General features: G+C 49.6%; 1 protein-coding gene across 1 annotated transcript in view; it reads right to left on the reverse strand.

Annotated features, from left to right (window-relative positions):
* Positions 1 to 5,754: 5,754 nt before the first annotated feature.
* STX6 (syntaxin 6) overlaps positions 5,755 to 20,207 on the reverse strand; it is a 48,755-nt gene continuing 34,302 nt past the window's right edge. Inside the window, exons 6-8 of the mRNA XM_004013844.6 lie at positions 19,725 to 19,831; positions 15,477 to 15,571; positions 5,755 to 11,478 (exon numbers count right to left, since the gene is read on the reverse strand). Coding sequence (XP_004013893.1) covers positions 11,402 to 11,478; positions 15,477 to 15,571; positions 19,725 to 19,831 — 279 coding nt within the window. The 3' untranslated portion in view covers positions 5,755 to 11,401. The remainder of the gene's footprint in view (positions 11,479 to 15,476; positions 15,572 to 19,724; positions 19,832 to 20,207) is intronic.

A 20,207-nucleotide genomic window follows, 5' to 3' on the forward strand; every position in this document is an offset into this window, starting at 1 on the left:
GGTCCGAGGTCTGTGGAGGGCGCCCACCAAGCCTTCCCCTCCAGGCTACTTTGTTCCAGGTGGTGGTGGTGGTTTAGTCGCTCAGTCGTGTCCGACTCTTGCGTCCCCATAGACTGTAGCCCGCCAGGCTCCTCTGTCCATGGGATTCTCCAGGCAAGAATACTGGAGTGGGTTGCCATTTCCTCCTCCAGGGGATCTTCCCGACACAGGAATCAAACCTGGGTCTCCTGCATTGCAGGCAGATTCTTTACCGCCTGAGCCATGAGGGAAGCCTCCGGCGCTGCCTGCAAGTCCGGTCTGCCCTCCCCGCCCCTCGGCGGCCCCGGTCGCGCCGGCAGGAGGATGAGGCCGGCTGCTCTCCCGGCCGCCTGCCTGGGTCAGCGCCCCCGCCTCCCGCGTCTCGGCGCCGCCCGGTCCTCGCCTCCGTGGGGCCAGGGAAGGGCCCGGGCGCTGTCCCCTCGGGGAGGTCCAGCAAGTCGGGGCGCGCTTAGACCGCGGGAGGGCTGGAGTCTGACGGGACTGGGATCTTGGGGGTTTTACACGCCCGCAGCCCGCACAGCCGGGACGCTCGGCTTGGCGCCCGCTTTATCCTCCAGGAGCGCACCTTTGGGGGCGGGAGAAGGGGAGGAGGGCAGCCTGGGGAGCTGCCTGGAAGACCGCACCCGGCGTTGGCAGGGGGACGAGCTGGAGCCGATGGCGGGAGGAGCGAGGTGAGGCCGGGCGGCAGGGGTGTCGGGGCGCGAGCGTGGGGACCCGGTGCGCGCAGTGCCCCGAGCGCTTTCACGTGGAGGAACCACAGGCCCCAGTCGAATTTTGGAAACCAAGGTGGACCTGGGAATCCAGGGACGTGCAGTCACTGTGCCGTCCCCCACCCTTCTCAGCCTGCTCCTCAAATACCCCAGAGCTCTGCTGGGGACGGGAAGGTCACAATACTGAATCCTTACAGTGACTCAGCGAGGGAGGGACTACTCATCTCCGAGTTGCAAATTAGGAGTCTCAGACTCAGAGGTTAAATTACTTATTCAAGATCACACAGCATAACAGAGGCAGGATTTGAACCCGGCCCTCTGCAACTCCCAGCCTGCGTCTGCCCTTCCTGCGATCCTTTGGGGCTCATCTCTGGAGGCCCCCGAGCCGCCCTCCCACTCCACCAGCCCCTCACCCCCAACCCCTGAAGCCTGTGATCTGCTCTCCAGGCCCAGCGCTGCAATGACCTTCACTATGGCAGGCCTGGGGGCTTGGCTTCGGTTTTCCTTCAGGGAAGTGGAGCTGGTGCTCCCACCTCCTGGTGGGGGGAAGGGAGTAGGGCGGGCAAATCATTTTACAGAGCAGTGTTTGTGAACTGCAGGCACGACTACTAGTGGGTCACAAGACACTTTAAAGAAAGACCAGCATTAAAAAATAATTAACAGTGCTTCACACAAGGCAAGGTTAGGTTTTGTATGGAAAATGCTCCTTTAAGAAGTGTGTGTCCCAGAGTTGTAATCTGAAGCGTGTTCTGCCCTGAGGGTGGCATAGAACCATCTTTGGGGCTAAGGCTGGGAGGCTGGCCCCTCCATTCTGCCCTCAGGGCCCAGCGCTGCCCAACTTAGGAGCTGCTGAAACCTGGCCTGAGGGCTCATGTGAAGGCACCGGGCCCCTGGGAGCAAGAGGCATCCTTGCTCCTACAGCCCTGTCACCTTGAGGAGGCCTGCACCCGGGGTGGGGCATTGTGATGGGACAGGGCTTCCTGGTCCTCCAAGCTGGCCACTGGCAGCAGGATTCCCACAAGGGCAGTTTTTGGCTTGAGCTTCAAACTTCAGTTGCTGGTTTCTTGGTTCCACTGCATCCCAACTCCACACACTCACTCACCCACCCATTTATCTTGTTTATGTGTCTTTGTTGGGGCAGTCTCCCCCCTGTCCACCCGTGGACCCCAGATAGCCTTCAGATATGTTAGATGTGTCCACCACAGAAGCATTCTGTGACACTGATGGCGAAAACTTGTGCACCAGTGTTGAATCTGGAGACAGAATTTTGGGTGACGTAGAAAAGAATGCTGCAGTCCAGGGGGTCACAAAGAGTCAGACACAACTGAGCGACCGAACTGAACTGAGAAAAGAATAGCTTTATTGCTTTGCCAAGCAATGGGAGACGCAGCAGACTTCTTTCTTTGAAAACTGTGTGCCAACCTGGAAGGATCTGGTGCTGAGTTTTCTAGTAATGGTTCAAGGGTAGGATTGCTGATAAGACTAAGACCAGGGTGTGTCCAGGGCCTGAACTCCTTTAATCTGGTCCCAGGTAATCTCAGGATGAGCTTCTCTGGTTCCTTCAATCCGGCCTCAGGTGGCCTTCTCTGGAATGAAGAATGCTAACATCTTTCATTTGGTGGGAGTTTTAGTCAAAGTGGGCTTCCCTGGTCACCCAGTCAATAAAGGATCCACCTGCAGTGCAGGAGACCCAGGTTCGATCCCTGGGTCAAAAAGATCCTCCAGAGAAGGGAATGGCTACCCATTCCAGTATTCTTGCCTGGAGAATTGCAAGGACAAAGGAGCCTGGCAAGCAACAGTCCATGGGATCACAGAGTCAGACATGACTGAGCGACTAACACACTTAGCCAAAGATACTGTTATGTGTATCCCTTCCTTGAGAAGGAACCAGGACCCTGCTGCAAGACTGCACAACTGTTTCTTGACTGTTTCTCCTTGTGTCTCTCTTCCATTTCTTCCGGGATTAGCAGCTGTTTGAATCTGCCCTTTGGAATTCAGGGAAGGGCATGGAGGCTGGAGTCTGTTCCCTACAAACAAGAAAAGGGGGACAGAAAGGCTTCCATGTCCAGGAGCCCCACTGGGTCCTGCTCAGTTTCAACCCCTACATGCTGACTATGGCCCCCTCTGCTTAACTCCTGTAGAATCTCATCTCAAGGGCTCTTCCTTGCTTTTCTTTCCCCCGTGGAACTGCTTGTTTATCCTCCACCAAACTTACCTGGCAACAACTGGACTTCCCTGGTTCATCTGCCCATTTCCCACCCCAGGCCGTCACCTGATCCTCTTCCTTCCCTCCCTCTCCATCATGCTATCTGAAGTTTCCCTTTCTCCTAGACAGCCAGAGCACCTGCTTGAAAATGGCAACAGCCTTCCTTGGCAGGCAGCTCTGCCCAGCTCTCTTAGGCTGGGGTTTGGCCAGGTCGCAGTGCTGGGCACCGAGGAAGGGGCTGCTGCAATTGGCTCTGACACTCTGCCCACAGAGCCAGGCCTTAACAGCTGTCCTGCCAGGCCTGGAGGGTATCCAGGCTCTCCAGTGGATGCCCAGCTGCCTGCTGGGCCTGCCTTTGTCTTGCCCTTCTGCAATCTGGACTCAGGCCCCGACTCACAGCGTGAAGCTGCCCTTAGGGGTCTGGCCCAATGCCGGGCACCGGGGAGAGGCCTTCCCTGTCCTTGGGATGCCCAGGGTGGAAGCAGCTACAGCTGCGCTTAGAGACAAACCAGTGTGCCAAGGGCTACAGTGGTAGCCCCAGGCAGGTGGCCCCATTGCACCTGGTGAGCAGAAAGGCTTCCCAGGAGAGGCAGCTTCCCTCCCAGCTCAGTGTTGTCTCAGGAACAAGGAGCGCTGGCAGCCATGGGGCTCACGGTGACCTTTGGATGCCACAGCTTTCTCATCCTGTGCTCCTCAGCCTGTCTCCAGGCTTTTCTGAGTTTATATAATGAGCTTGGCTCACCTATTTTTTCCTACACATTTCCAGCCAAAGAAACAAAAGCTCCAGAACATTTTATCGGCAAGGCTGACCTGCCTGAGGTCCTTGACCAGATTTCTTGAACTCTACAGCAGGCTTATAGGGTTTGAGTTATGGTCAAATTCAAGGTGGCTGGTGTCCATCCTTACCATCTTCAGCACTTCCAGTCCAGTGCTTTCACCTGCTGCTTACTTGTGCTGCAAGTTATTTGAGCCTTCTTCCTGTCCTCAGCTTTACCTGTTTCTCCCGTTAGAACAATGGCTTGGCAAGAGAAACAGCTGCTCGCCACCCCTGAAACCTAGATAGTGACTCTTCAGAAGGGCTGCACCATCCGTCAGAACTTGGTTCCCATTCTATCATACACTGGTTGTAATCTTGGGGAAGATTTGTAATTGCTCCATGCCACAGTTCAGACATTACAATGGGCCTCAACAGTACTTCCCTCATGGGGTTGTGAGAATAAACAGAAACAGTCCCTCAGGCCTTGGTCAAAGATCTGCTGGCGTACCAGATTATCATCAAATATTGGCCAAAAGTATAGCTTGATTAGCTACTAATGAGATAAAAAAATTTTGGCAATTTGCTTTCCTGGAAGAGTTGATGATCCTTCCCGAAGTCTGCCCAATCTGGTGAGCTTTTGTGAATGGAGACAGAGCCATTTAATGGTGCTCATCCGGGTGGACAGAGACTGGGAGGGAGGAAGCAGCCCTGCAGAGGTCAGAGAAGCTGGCTTTGGGAGCCCACGTCCCAGTGCAGGGCGACTTCTGGAGCCCATCACTCCCTCCCTGAGAGGCGCTGGTGGGGATGTTTGTGCTCGGGCTCTGTCGGTACCAAACAGGGGCCACTGCTGAGTTCCGACTGCCAGCACCCTGTTCCCAGACAACGGGCACCCTGGACATTCCGAGGATGGGGCACACATTCGAAATGTGTCCTCGACAGTGAAGACATCGTGGTGGCACAGATGGGTCTGCCCTTCCTGGGGGTTCCGTTTGTGCCTCTAGCGTTGCCTTTTAACATTCCCAGTGTGAGTTTTGTGTAAGACCTGCAGCCAGTGGGACCTCTGGAACAACAGCAGAGCTGGGAGTAGGGCCAAGGTGCTGGGGGAAGAGGACCTCTCAGCCGTGGGGATGTGCGTCTCCCCTTGGTCCACGCCATGGGGCCCATGTTGTCCCCTGAGGTGTAGGGAGGTGGATCGGCTTTTATCAGGAGACACAAAGAACCATTTCCTCCCCCCGGAAATAGTTACTGTAATTCTCAATAAGCAGGCACTCCTCTAGTGAGGCCGAATGTTGACTCGCCTCTGCCCCTTCTAGCTATCAGGTCAGGGGGTCATGAGGCTGAGGACTCGGGAAGCACTGCTGGGCCGATTTCCAAGCGAGGTGCGGGGGACACGGTTCACAGCTCTGCCCCTCGCCAGCTGTGGATGGACCTTGAGAGACTCCTCGTGTCTGAGTTTCCTTAGGTGTGGATTTGAGGTAAGGCTAAATGAGGAAATTTCTCCAGGTCACATAGGCATTTCCAGTACTAGATGCGTTAACAGAACGTACTAGAACAGTGCCTGGCACATACACAGAACATGCTCAATCTGAGGACGATGATGGCAAAAGAAGTGAAGACCCTGTCCTGAATGAGCTCACATAGCCCGACCTTGTCCCACAGAGCTCAAGGCAAGCTCTTCTGACTACCAGCTGGCATGGGCAATATTTTTGTATGCCAACACTTCAGTGAAGAGCAAGCCGGGGACTCAATTCCTTTGTGTTCTAGTCTCTCTGACCCCCAGGTGCCTCATCCCAACTGAAACTGTGCTGTATGATATTGTGAATGCATAGTATGGCCGGCTGGGGGTTTAAGAATTCACATATAACTTAGCCAGAGAAAACAATTTAGAACTCCCATCTCACACCAGCCACAAACTTTCCCACCTCAGACATATGTGCATGCCCATGTTTATTAGTGCGAGCAGGAGGAGGGGAGGCAGCTGTTTCGGTCTAAAAAGAACTTAAAATAAAAACCAACCAAATAAAAAACCAGGACAAAGTTCATGGTCTCTCCATTTCTCTTTAATACTGAACAGTATTCTTTGTACAGTTGTAACGTGATTTCAAGAGTAGAAGTAAGAAACATTACTGATAAACTTCTGGGTGTAAAAATGTCACTTTTAAGGATGGCTAGTGGAGGCTTTTTTAAACACAAGTATTTTTCAAAAGTTTTCAAGTTTATTGTGTCAACAAATTTTAATGTCAGGATTACAATCAAGGCCATGAAGCTGTTTATTTTACAACAGGGGTGGTTTACTGTAGCCTAAATTCCACAATGCAGGGAGCAGTGGTTCTCAAACTTGGGGGGGGGGAATCAGAATCCCCTGGAGGGCTTGATAAACAGCCCACTGGCCCCATCCAAGTCTGGAGGTCTGGGGTGGGACCCTGCACTTCGAGCAAGTACCCAGAGGATGCAACTGTCGCTGGTCCCACTCCACACTTTGCTGAGCTACTGTGTAGAGGAAGCGAGACCTACCTACAGTGAGGCTAGAACTGCTGGCCCCAGGGCTCTGACACTGTTCTCCTGGGGTGACAGAGCTGGGGCAGAAGCACCATCTGGAAATCACCACGGCTTTTGCATTTCTAATCACTGATCTCACTTCTTTCATTTGTACCTTCTAGCTAATTAAAAATAAAATGCTCTAAGGTTATTTATCCTTGAAAGAAAAAAACAATGGTTTAGTCCTGCTGAGCATTGCCACGAATTACACAACTTTTAATTACACTAATTTGATTACAAGTGAGCCAGTGGAAGCTTATTTCCACTTACGAAACCCGAATCCATCATCATTTACAGCTTGCTTGCTTCAGCCCTCTCCTGGTTTCCAGGCGGGCCCCACCCTGGGCGTTCTCCCAGCCTGGGTCAGTCAGGACGTCATTGCGTGATGCTCACAAGCAGTTCCAGTGCCTTATTAGTGGGACACCTGCCTGGCCTCCCCTCGCCCCGCAAAGACAACAGGGTGCACTCACACTTTTCCTGAGAATTAGGATGGCTGCCTGTCCTGGAACAGACTAACCGTGGGGTCACAATTCCCATTCAGTAGCCCAGTCTCAGCCAAAACCTACTTTCTGCAGAGCAGGAAAAGAACCTCCCTGACTTGGTCCCAACCCCGGGGCTGCCAGAAAGCTGGGCTAGAGCAGGGCGCTGGGCTGCCGCCAGGGAACAAGCCTGCGAGCTTCGGTCTGCGGACAACGAAGCTGGGTGGTCTTGTTTCTAATACCCTCCTGGCTAATCAAGTGGCTTCATGTTGGATAAGTTGTAACTTTTAAGAAAAAAAGAAAAAAGGCAAAATACACTTTCTCACAAAGGGTCAGGACCATGAAATGTTTGTGTGAAGCCCAAGCAGCAGGGCAGGCGCCTGAATGCGGTCTAAGCACAGTTCCCCTCTGCACGGCCTCGGGGAAGGGCATTTCTCGACACAGGGCACGTGTGAAGGAAAAAGCACCAACACGTTAGCTTGGATCAGAGGGAAGCCAAGTTCTGGTCCTTTCTTTCTCACCTCCCCAAGGGTCTGCCCTAATAAAGAGACGGTAATATTACCTAACAAAGAACTTCCAACCCACGGACATTGCAGCAACACGGCCAGAGCGCCACTGTAACATTCAGAGCCTCGTGTCCATCCAAAAGCAAAAGATGTCAAGTGGCTGGCCTCAGCGGGGAGCACAGGTCGCTACGAGCCTACGTCCTGTCACTGAGGTCAGCCTGTCCAGAGAGTGGGTGGGCTCCCTGGTGCCAGGTCTGGAGTGCAACCCACCCAGTGACCCCCATGTCTGCTGAGGGAGCTGAAAGTGTGTCATCTCTGAAAACAAGAAGACTGAGCTAAGTGACAAAGTCCTTCTGAGTCTACTGTTAAGGATGCTAACACCCCAGAAGTCGGCTAGTTTGGAGCTTTGGCCTCCAGGTTCACAGCAGGGCTGTTCTGGTCTCTGAGGGTTGTTCTCTTGACTCAGAACTTTCCTGGGTTTCTGGACTCGACAGCTGATAGCGGTCGGCAACGTCCCAGGCAGACCAAAGGAGCTCCTTGGTTTCAGCACAGGCTGGGAGCTGGGTACAGGTAACCAGATGGGGCAGAAAGGCTACCTCCTCCTGCCAGGGAGTGCCCCATGCTCGCCCAACAGATGTAAAGGCTGGGAGGGGGAGGCTGCAGGGTCCTACCCTGGGCCCCATACTCACGCCCTGTGCTTGGGCATGGGGCTGCCTGACTGCAGGCCCTGTGGCTTCACCTGCTCTCTGCACTTGATAGACAAACAACAGTCTTTAAAAAAAATTTTTTTTCTTAAAAAACCTGGAAGGCGGGGAAATGCCAGTGAGAGGACGACAAAGAGGGAGCCCTGGCAGTACTGTGCTCCATATTTTAGAACTTTAGCTTTCTAGACAGTCCGAATTTTGTTTACAAATTTGTCCTGTGTACAAGGTAACACCAAATGGTCCAAATACCAGCGTGGAAAAGCAACTTGTATTTATCAGTTGGTTTTAGATCTTCGGATGCTATGAATTCTCGAGAAAGGTGGTAATGGTCTCACTTGACAGCCAGGGAAATAACCAAAAGAAAAATCTTGGCTCCGCCACTTCCACTTACAGAAGGTAAAACACTTCACAGAGACAGATTTCTGCTGGAGTTAAGACTGCATTTCTCTTCGCAGCCCTTAATCTCACGAGGTGAGAAGGAGTGGAAGTTGCCAAGTTGTTGGCTACCAGACCCATCAGTCTGTCTAACTCTGGCTAAAAGCAGAGAATAATGGGCAAGTTACCAAGCTTTTCCCCCAGCTCTGGCGTCAAGAGCCTCATGTAACACACATGCTGTGACATCCAATTGCCACGCGGTAGCAGCATACAGAGCGCGTTTGTGATTTTTCACAGTTCACACAAAGACAAGATAAAAAACCAGGACTAAACACTAAAGGTGTTCGGTTTCCCAGCTGGATTCCTGCTCTGGCGAGTTCTCTCAGTGGTTCATTCCCCCATTCCACCCACCCTGCCCAACCAATTGATCAGTAAAATGTTCTCCCAATAAACAGAAATTGAGCTCTCTCTGTTATCCATCATATCCTGCCAGCTTTCTTAGCAATGACGAGTATGGATGAAGTACATGCTGAGGAGGGGAAAGGCCCCATGGCTATAGGAAGTGCCTTTAAGCCTCACGGAGGTATCGTGGGCATCTGCTCCACCCCCATTCCGCCACTCAGGGTCAGCAGACCACTGCAAGGAACTCACAGCATTAGGTCACTGATGAGGAAACATTTATCCTTAGAGATGAATCTAAGCCCCTGGCATGCTCTGTCTGCCATAGTCTGGAATTTCACTAGGGAGCCTTCTAATGAACATTGGTCTGCAGTGACTGCCCAGTCCTGATATACAACAGCCAGGGTCAGACCCAGGATCAGGTCACCTGGGGCTGTGCGGCTCCGACAAACACATTAAGAGGTGGCCTATCAGAGAACAGCTCCTCCAAGGTCAGAAAGGGAGAATGCTGCATTGCCTGGATTTTAAGTAAACTTTCTAAATAGTTTCCTCTTCAGTCTGGCCTGCAACAGCCACAGTTTAGCAAACACATTAAATGAGCAAGTTCGCCAACTCTCAACATCCCCAAACAGTTAGTAGTGAAGCCTCAGCATCACAAAACTTGGTCCCTGAAGCCTGGGGAGAACCTTACTAATGACCAGCGTGTTCCCAACAGGCCCTGCAGACATGATGTCAGTTTCGAAGGACATCGTCAATCTGGTAACACCCGGAGAACAGCGTGGCGTTTAAACAGGGGAATCATGTAATTCATCAAGAAGCTGGCTGCTTTGTGTAACATGGAAGGTGGGGATCACAGTACTGAGACAAGGTCCACATGGATGTTTAACAAAGACATTTTAAGGACCAGCTGTGTCTTTGGCTTGTAGGACACTATTTTAACAAGCTCAAAACTTGGAGAAGTAATCTAGTACCCTACATCTGAAGCCATTTGTAAAAAATCACTTTTTCCCCTAATTTGAAAAGAAATAACTTACATATCAAGTAGAGTGCAGTGTAAACGTGGATGTCAACCACCCTTTTAATTTTATAAACCTGCTTTCAGCTTCTCATCCACAGGCAGATTTCCTGACCTACCATGATCCTAAACATGAGAAAATACCCTTCTTTAAAAAAAATTGTTATGAGAATTTATTCCAAAGTGCAATTCAAGAGTTAGCTGGGCAAGCACATCATTGCAAATCACACACACACAAAAGGGAAAACAGAAGCTCAACACAAACAAAAAATAAGATACAAACAAAACAAGGGGGAAAAAAGTTAGTGTGCTGAGGAATGGACCCCGAAAGATGAGGAGATGGGAGTCGAAGCCAGAATTCTGCCCAGATGTTGCTTCACAAGTGCAGAGGGAGATGGTGGGGAGGGATCGGCAGCCGCCACCGCCACACGCTGGCTCTGGGCTCAGCTGCTACTTCAATCCTAGGTTTTCATCAGGGAAGTTATAAAAATATATACACATGTACACTGGAGGCATTTTAAAAGTCACCAGAAGCTTGGAGTGTATAGTGTCTCAGCAGAGTCAGCAACTAAAACCCAATGAAAGCATCTGTCATTTAAATCCGGAAGGGCTCAGTTATTTGAATGGATGATAAACCACATCGTCTTAGGGAAAAAGGAACCGTGTTCACCTTCCCATCCTTGCAATTACAGGGTAAGAAAAATCTGGTCCAGAACTAACCTTTTTTGACATTATGGTTTTTAATAAATGTCATTAACGTACTGACCACTCCCAGCCCTCAAGACAAGAGTGCTGCTGGAATAAAAGAATTGCCGTGGACGCCACCCTAGGACCTCAGGCCACTCACATGAGCCGCTGAGCTGCTCATTTCAGGGTCCTCCTAGGAATGCAAGTTGCCCCTCTGGGATGGTGGCTGTAGGAAAGTGGCACGAATCCAGCAAGGGCCTGACCCCGGCGACCTCACCCACCCTCCGCAGCTGGGCCCTGCTGCTCTGTCCTCCCTTTAATTCAAGCCACAAGCTGCCAGCAGCCCCAAAGCCCAGTGCTTTTCATTCTTTTCCACTGGTTATTCCTACCACAAAAAACAGCGCCTAGAGAAGCACTCTCACCCTAGCACTTACCCCTGCAAAACCAATCACTGCATCTTCTGTCACAAAGTACTTCTGAGCTCTCTGCCCCCACTAACCACCAGCTCTCAGGGGTGAGACAGCACTGCCTCGACAGGATGCGAGACCTATCCAGGCACCCACACCCCGCATGGGTGTTTCTGCAGTGGCCAGCGCCAGCTGTCTGAGAGGCGAAGGGTCTGAACGGGAGAAAAGAGCTGCCAAAGACGGATGGAATGAGCGTCAGCCAACGTGAGCCGAGTCCGTGAAGTTTTCTGGATTCCTCCAAGGCCCTCCAGGGGGAGCGAGTTCTGGGGGGGCAAAGCTAGGCCAGCTGTCCTCAGAATGGGAGCCGGGGAGCCGGGAGAGTATAGTTGTTGACTTCCTCTGCCCACCGGCCCTCCCCACACTGGGCTGGAGGTGCTGTCTCCATGGTGGGGTCATGGAGAGAAAAGTCAGCTCAGGCTGTGCTTCCAGGAGAGGGTCGCAAGGAGCAGGCTGCTGCGCGCTGCCTCTCCCTGTCCCCCGGGGTGTGTGTGCAGCAGGAAGCGAGCCGGGGCCCCACCGTCACAGCGCTAAGAAGAGGATCAGCACGATGAGCAGGACCACGAAGAGGACCACGATGGCACACCACTGGCGCCGATCTGGAAGGCAGGACACAAGAGTCAGCTCTCCCACGACCCGACATTCCCCAGGACACGGTTACAGGACAGTTAAGGCAACACCTGGGCACGGAAAGGGCACAGAATGGGCAAATGATGGCAAAGAGAGGCCTGAATCTGCCTGGGCACCTGGCACTCGACTACTGCTGTTCCTGGCCTGCCCACACCCCATAAGTCAGCCTTGTAAGAAGTACTGGCTTTGTGTCCCGGGTCTCTTAAGACCTACTGGCTGCAGGTTTCTGCTGGCAGTTATCACATCCCTGGAAAAGGTGTTGGCATTGGTGTTACAGGTCAAAGCTCATCCGCTTTAATCTCCCACCAAAGTCACATCATTTAACTAAACAATAATCATGGTCTTTTCTCAAGGAGCACGATGGGAGAACAGAAAGGAGACGAAAGCTGCTGGTGGTCACTTTAGGAAACAAAAAGCTGAAAAAGCAAGCTGTAGTATCATGGGTGTGTGATGGGCTTCGCACCATCCTGGGCAAGAAAGATCGCTTTAACCAGTATTAAAGCAACTGACATGAACATCTCTAAGTCAAAGTGTCTTTTCTGAAGCTTTCTGCCCTACTCACAGTTTAGAACAGGCACAGCAAACAAAGTGGCCAGAGCCCATCTAAGTGACCCCAGAGCACGGTGGGCCCAAGGGACGGACGAGAGCAGGGCCCCCAAAGTCCTTGCTGAGCGCCCCTAACTCACAGGGCTGCCGGAGGACCATGCAACACGAGTGTTTGCACACTCTGTGGGCCCACACTTGGCACAGGATGCTGTCCTCCTCAGGATGCGCCCTTTGCTTGTGCAGATGTAGGAAGAGCAAGCTGGCTCCCCGCAGAGGACCCCTGCCATTCTGCACAAAAGGTCAAGCTGAGATATAGCCTGTGACACTGGAGATCAGCTGCTAGAAGGAAGAGTTCTGTTTAAGTAGAAGTAAAAAGGTATGTCTACCAATTCATCAAAAGTTTATTTGAAAAATTTTAGCACAACACTACTATTGAGAATTACATTGTAAAAAGGTCTGAATCTAGGGAAATAGAAACTTTATACAAAGCAATGCTAGGTCCATAAAGAAAGAAAGTCATATAACTAAAGGAAATGTCGCAGACAGCAAAGTCTTAGAACCGGTCAACAGAACTGCTACCAACCAACAGTAAGTAAAGCAAGTACCTTTCCAGTGGCTCACTGTGCTCTCCATCACACACGCTAGAAACTCACTTAAGCAAGTGGGATTAAGATCAAGACCTCAAGTCCACCTATTCCTTTCTGAGACAGGACTAGTCCAAAGGGCGTGGGGAGGGTGAGTCTGCCTACTCCACATAACAGTATTCACCTGTTTATCCTTTCAATGGTCCAGAAAACTCAAGTATCTAGCCTTCTTTCATCTACTTAAAAATGTTTACAATAGTTTAAAAATCCTCTCATTAAAGTGATTAATCTATATTCTTCTAGGATGATACAGTCAAGGTAAATACCTCCTAGTTGCCTTGGCCAAGGCATCCTGCCATTTTAGACCTGAACTTCCAACAGTGAACCAGGTTCCCATCAACCTCTACCCAGCCCTCCTCCCACCTCCAATCACTGTCTCTTCTGCAACTGCACTAAACAGGGGTTTTCATCAAAGAGCACACAGGCCAGCACAATCCAGGAATGTGCTTTTAAATCCACTTTCCTTTGAAGTGGTAAGTTGCTTCTATGAAGTGTGAACTGGGTGACCCCAGGGAGCTGTGTTACCCTGGCAGACTTCTCCCTAGAAGGGGTGGGTACTAACCACAAGGGTTTTTGTGACCCCAAGTGAATGGTCCTAACGAGCCTTTTTGCAAGCTTGGACCTGTCTCAGAAAGTCAGGTGGCGGGGAGGGGTGGGGCGTGGAACCCCAGAGGGGACTCTACAGGATTTTCCAGCTCTCAGTCTCCTCCCCTAAAGAGAAAACACCAACAACAGAATTTTGCAAAGTGAGGGGAAGAAAATCTGGGTATCCACTCAAAACAACATACTTCTTTGGGGTAGGAGAATGACCAGTGTCTCTCTTGGGTCATTCAAAAAAGTAAGTATGGCACCCTGGCAGATTTCTGCCAGGAAAGCAGCCAGCCTCGGGGAGGGCAGGGGTCTCGCCTCTGCAGGCCTGTGAAACGCGGGCGTTCACTAACTGCCTAATCACACGCCAGGGTGTCCTGATACTCTTTCTTTATATGGAGACTTGATCAAAAAGCAGTGAACTTTCCCAAAAGTTACAAAGAACAGAGACAAACACCAAACAGCCCCATCATCAAATCAAAGCCAGCACAGCCAAGGAGGAGGCCCTGTGCTCGCTCTCTTTGGGGAGCAGATATTATAATGAAGGCCACAGGCAAGCTGTCCAAACCCAGGGGCCTTTCAGCGTAAACGCTCTGTTCCCTGGCTCTCCTTCTTGAGGTATGGCAGGACATACCTCAAATTCTTACTTGCTCCACAAACTTTTTGGGGGGAGAAAAAGTAGAAGACAGCGTGAGCAGACTTCAGTGCTGTTTATACACATGGAGCGGCTGATCACAATTCAAGTTCTTTTCTAAATTACTCCCAGAATGCTGGAGACAAGGACGCAGTGCGTCTTCGTTACACTGTCTTCTCCACCAAACCGGTGCTGAAGCAGCCACTCGACTTTGCCACTAATACAGACACTAGTGAAAGACTTGGTTGAAACTGGTTATATAATACTGCAGTAAAAAGCTTTTTATTTTTTTTTAAAGGAGAAAAAAAGAGGGAAGTGGTGGAAGAAGAAAGAACAGAGATATGCGGGGAGAGGACTTCACAAAACTCCCTCTAGATGTGTGGAAGATGAAGTGAGCTGGGGCCTGCCGCAGGCAATGAAGAGCCTACTAGAAGCATGAAGCATATCTGCCCCTAGAGAGAAGGAAGGAAACCAGTCTAGGAGCTTCCCTTTGTCTTAAGTGTAACAGGTCCTTGGCCCCCCAGGGCCATCTTCTGCCTGTCTTACCCCCTCTTTTTTTTTTTTAAACAAACACTATGTACTAATACATGAGAGACACTATTAAATATCTGTACACTAATTATTATTGATGACCTTGAGAGGTAGGCATCATCCTATTTTTTTTATATATAAAAGAAACAGAGCCCAGGAGAAGTCTTATGTAATTTGACTATGAGTTAAACAGCTGAAAAGCAAATATACACTTGTATTTAAATTTTGCCTCAAAAGGCAAGAGTGGACTGTTAGATTCTGTCATACAGGTGTAACAAGAGGAAATCAACTGAAGAAAGGTGTCAAGACACAGGGGATGTTCTGATGGGGGAGGGGGTGCTCTGGTTCAAGAGCACTTAGGTGACCTTGAAGGATGCCTCAGTCCCTTCCTTCACCCAGAGTCTCCCACCAAATTGAGGAAAAAAAGATACTCTATTTTCTCTGATTTAAAAAGATGTCATTTTTCTTAGAGAAGATAGGTTGTAGTAACAAAAAATAGTCACTGGTACACATCTTCCTACACAGTAATTTGAAAAAAGTTACTTCTTCATCCCCTGCCTGGTACAAATTTGCTGGAATAGTTCACTACGGATTCAAATAAACACAGTTTAAATGAGATCTGCAAGGCCATCTTCTTCTGAAATGTAGAGGTTTTTCTTTCAGTGAAAAGTCAGTGCAGGAGAAATAGTAACTAGCTCTTACTAGTTGGGAATTGGGAAACCAATTCCCTCTTTTGGCAAGGAAATAGGAAAAAAGGGAAATGAACGATTTTGTAAGTGCAAAGAAAGTTACTCCAGAAGAAACGTCAGCACCAACCTTGCATGGTGGGGACCACGAGGCTCTTCCCAGGTGAAGGCCACAAGCTGAAGACCAGGCCTATGTGTGCTAGTCTTCCATCTCCTGACCCCAAAGTCTAGCAAAAATGTGCCACAGGAAAGGGATCTGAACAAGCACACCCATGAGACATCCCCTAGACTGTGTCTCTAGAATTAAATAATTCTGGAGCTTCAAAGCACATACATACCGCTGGTCATGTGCGATACTTTTGCAAGTTTCTTCATCACATTGTCCAGTCGAGACTGAGTGCTCTCCAACTCGTGAGAGAAATCATCCAGCATACTAGAAGGACAAGCAGACACAGGAGGAGGCTGCTCAGCACCGCTCCAGACACAGTGCCCATGGAGCTAAATTCCTGGGATCTGCGCCTCAGTCTTCGCAATCACCAAACAGACAACAATGGGATTCAGAGCCCCCAATCTTTTTATCCTTGGGACATATCTGTTTTTGATTTCGGAATTTTGGAAATCTGAAAAAGTAGTCAGTTACATACACTGTGTATTAGCCAACACCCCCAGCAGAGTCTGGGGCTGTCTTCAAACACCCGAGTTAATATTTCTGCAAAGAAAACTATGAGGATTCATGGCTGCAGTCAGTTCAAGTCAGGTTCCTCTGTAACAAGAGCTTGCTGTAAGTTTTTTTAGAGCTTTCTAGATTGCAGAACTGCAGCCAAGGCCAACAGGGACCTGAACATACAATAATACAAACTCAGCTGCAGTGCAGTGTAGCAGAAAGAAGGCTGTGTGAATCAGACAGCCAGGCTTTGCCACTTGGTACTTTGGACAAGGGACCCTTATCTGTAAAAGCAGGCGATCCTATCAACAGGGTTCCCATAAAAGTGAAAGTGTTTGTTGCTCAGTCATGTCTGACTCTCTGGGACCCCATGGACTGTAGCCCCCCAGGCTCCTCTGTCCATGGAATTCTCCAGGCAAGAATACTGGAGTGGGTTGCCACTCCCTTCTCCAGGGGATCTTCCCAACTCAGGGATCAAACGCTGGTCTCCTGCACTGCAGGCAGATTCTGTACTGTCTGAGCCACCAGGGAAGCCCCACACAAAGCACTTCACAGTAGCGTGAGTTAAGAAATGTACTTCGATCAAATCATCATCTGCTTTACGCCACCCCGTGCTTTACCATAAAGCCGGGCAGCCTCAGGACTGAGCTCCGTGTGCCTCGTCTACACGCACAGAGAACCAGCTCCCTGAGGCTCACACTGCTTGTTGCCCAAGGTGTGGCTAGGAAAGAAAACACCACAATACTCATACCACCAGTGTTTATTTCATAAATTACTAAGCATTCCAGACTATTCAACTTTGGATTAATATATGATTATGCTGCGGCTAGAATATGACATACTAATTAGTAACCAGAGGGCTTACTGACAAGGCTTTATTCGCTCCTCTGGCAGCACCAAGGGCAGCGAGCACTCCTGGTTTGGGTCTGGGCCCACAGGAGGCACCTGAGAGCCCTGCAGGATTCAGGCAGCCAACTCCTCATTAAGTCATTAAATGACCCCCATGTTGGCAACTATACCAACAAGCCTTTGTCCCTTACCTGAATTTTCAAATTAAAACACTTTTTAGCTCATTTTAGATTCTGGTAGCATCTTGGCCCTGCAGCTGGCAGACCTATCCACACAGGGCGAATGCTGATAAACAAGAGCTACCTCTGTGTACTGTGTAAGACCTTTTTTACTCAAGACAAAAACGGGCAAGTCATCCAACCTCCAGGCCAAGGACACGCATTAACCATGCACTAACCAAGTTTCTTAGGTGGCTCAGTGGTAAGGAACCTGTCTACCAATGTAGGAGATGCAGGTTCGATCCCTGGTCCAGGAAGATCCCCCTGGAGAAGGAATGGCAATCCACTCCAGGATTCTTGCCTGGGAAATGCCATGGACAGAGGACCCTGGAGGGCTACAGCTCTTGGGGTCAAAAGAGAGTTAGATACGACTTAGTGACTAAAGGACAACAAAATGAAAAGAACCAGGTTTCTAGCCTAGCTCTGTGCTGTCCAAAAGAAATACAACGTGAGTCTCACATGCCACTTAATATTTTTCAGTGGCCGCATTTTAAACAAGGGAGCTGAAGTTAATTTTAATAACCTGTTTTATTTAGCCCAATATACCTAAAAAAAAACTATCATTTCAATATGCAATTTTATATTTTTTCACACTAAGGCCTTCAGAACTTGGTGGGCATTTATATCCAGGGCCCTTCTTAGTTTAGACTGGCCACATTTCAGGTACTCAATGGCCATGTGGGGGCTGGTGGCTACTGTACTGGACAGCACAGGTCTACGTGCAAGACCCACTTTTTCCTTTTAATTTACCTATTTTTATTAGAGTTACATACATACACAGTTTGTAGAGCCAATCAGTCCTTTTGTAAAACAACCACAGTTGTCCGCCATCCCCGAGGGCCACCACTTTCAGCCCCTCCACTATTCTCTGGGTGTATTTTCCAGTTTTTGAAGCCACATGCTGGCAGCTCAGTGTCCGGATCCCGCTGACTCTGCACAGTGAAAGCCTAGGGCTTAGCCCCCCTCCCATTCCATTCCCCACCTCTGCATCCTTCCCATTTCTTTTCCTCCTTCCCTCCTTCAGAACTGTGTCCTGGTTGGATAAGGTCGACATCCAGGATTCCCACTGTCACCAGTGAGTACATGCTCTTCCCAGCTGGGGGTCCGGGGCCTGAATCACACTGCTCTGGGCTCTCCCCTCTGCTCACCGAGGACCCCGTTTTCTCAGGTCTGTTGAGTTGGGCACCATTCATCTTTCTGCTTTCCAGGAGCTAAAATGTTAAGGTCACTGTTTCTTATTCCAAGCTCTATGTCCCCATAGATTTTATGCCATTAAATACAAATTAAAACCTCTGTTACTGTTCTAGTGGACTTCAGAGTAGGAACGGAGATAAAGAGGTTGTGTTCAGTTCACCATCTTTATCTGGAAGTCTGCCAGGCTCTATCATCTACCCAGCCAATGTAACTGCTCAAATAATTAGTTCTTTCCCATCCGCATAGTGAATTTTAGGGTAAGAATGCATTTCAGACAAATTAAGCTGCATGCCTAAGCTCCTGTTCTGCCACCTTCCTACGTGGCCTCCCTGCTTCCAGTCTTTTCCACTGTGGTTCACCATCAAAACCACAGATGGACAGATCTCCCCCAAACATAAACCTGATCATGGCATTACTAACACAACCTTCCCTGGGGTCGTGTCTCCCATTGCCCTTTGAATGACAAGTCCTAACTCCTTACCGTAGCTTCTGGGGCCTTCCCTGATCTGTTCTCTGCCTCCCTGACTTGACTCCTGTAACCTCCCTCTCAACCCCCGTGCTCTAGACACACTAAACATCTCTGCTGAGTGCACATATCACCTCTAAATCGTTACAAGGACTCTTCCTTCCAGGAGATCCTCCCCTCATCCTTTCCTCCCACCCCACCTAGTACCTTCTACTTATTCTTCAGTCCCAGTTAAACCTCTCTTCTCTTCTCAGGGAGTTTAGACTGAGTCAGGTCTCCAGTTCAGGCTGTTAGGGCCCTCAAGGCACCACGCACTCCCCCCACTGGCAGCCCTCCACTTCTGTTACCCTTCATGACTTGCACCATTTCTGTAATATCCGTTCCACCCAGTGAGCAGTGAACCCTTGATGGCAGAAACCCTGTCTATGTCTCTTGGCTGCTTTGTGGACTACTCTGAGGCCTCCCAGGAGAACAAGATGTCCAGTTTGAATTTGTAAGAAATGAATCCATACGGTTAAACAGAAAATCAAGGTAGGAGAGTTTCTGAAATATCCTACTAGATTTTTTTTTCCCCCAGAAAAAATATTTTGTGAAATGGTAAAGGTAGCATATTTTAAGAATTCTGGTTTTGGTGTCATACTTTAGGAGTGCTAAGAGAGATTGTTCTTAAGGAAAAACGAATCCAGATGTTTTTCTTGTGCTTTTTTCTAGAAGACTTTTTCACTGTAGGAGAAGATTTTTTTTATTAGTTGGAATTAAACTTGTACTCCCCCCCCATAAAATCAAAATTTAAGATACAGAGCAAAAAGTTCCATTTAATACAGCAGGAAGGGCATGCAATGATGAAGTTAAGTTAGCCCATGTCCTATCCTCTTTGGGACAAAAAACCTCCGTGGAGCTTACACAGCCCTAACAGTTTCACATTCCTATTCACAGCAACACTTGAAGTCAGCTGTTCAGAGGAATTGGTACCTCTTTTGCAGATGTTTAATAACTTTGCCTAAACCTTCTTGAAAATTGTATCTGACGGATTTGCCTTTTTTGGAGAGGTTAATCTGTAAAACAGAGTGAAGATGCAGCTAGAAACAAAACAGCTTTCGGCTTTACTAGCCATGTAATCGGCAGGCTCTTCAGGGGTCTCCTAAGATGGCGCTTTCCTTCACCTCTGCGGCGAGAGGGGCATCCCAGTACTCACACGGCCTGCTCCTCCAGCTCCCCTCCGATGCGCTGGGACATGTTCTTCAGCACTCCGATGCTGCCAGAGACCAGCTCCAACTGCTCATCCTGCTGTTCCACGATCAGCTGGTGCCAGAGAAATGGGAAATAAGCAATTAAAATCCATCTTACCTGGTTCCAAGCCCAGCACTCGAGCAGCTGCTAGCTTCTTTGCCAACTCGGGACAATTCACATTCAGAAGCAAAGCCCAGAAATCAAAGGACCAGACCGTCCGCCTCAGAGAACACGCTGCTCAAAAGGCTGGGCTGTCAAGCTACTGATATCCCCTGCTGATCCAACTTGTGAAACAGTCAGCGGGGCTTGAAACCACCCAGAGAGATTTACCCTGGTTGGCTGAAGTCCAGCAAGGGACAGACAATGGCCAAAAGCACCTGTGCAGTGACCACGGACACGTGGGGATGCTGGGGAAGAGGAAGCCCGCTGCCAGGATCAGGGTCTCAGT

Source organism: Ovis aries, chromosome 12, assembly GCF_016772045.2.
Source record: "Ovis aries strain OAR_USU_Benz2616 breed Rambouillet chromosome 12, ARS-UI_Ramb_v3.0, whole genome shotgun sequence".
Lineage (NCBI taxonomy): Eukaryota > Metazoa > Chordata > Mammalia > Artiodactyla > Bovidae > Ovis > Ovis aries.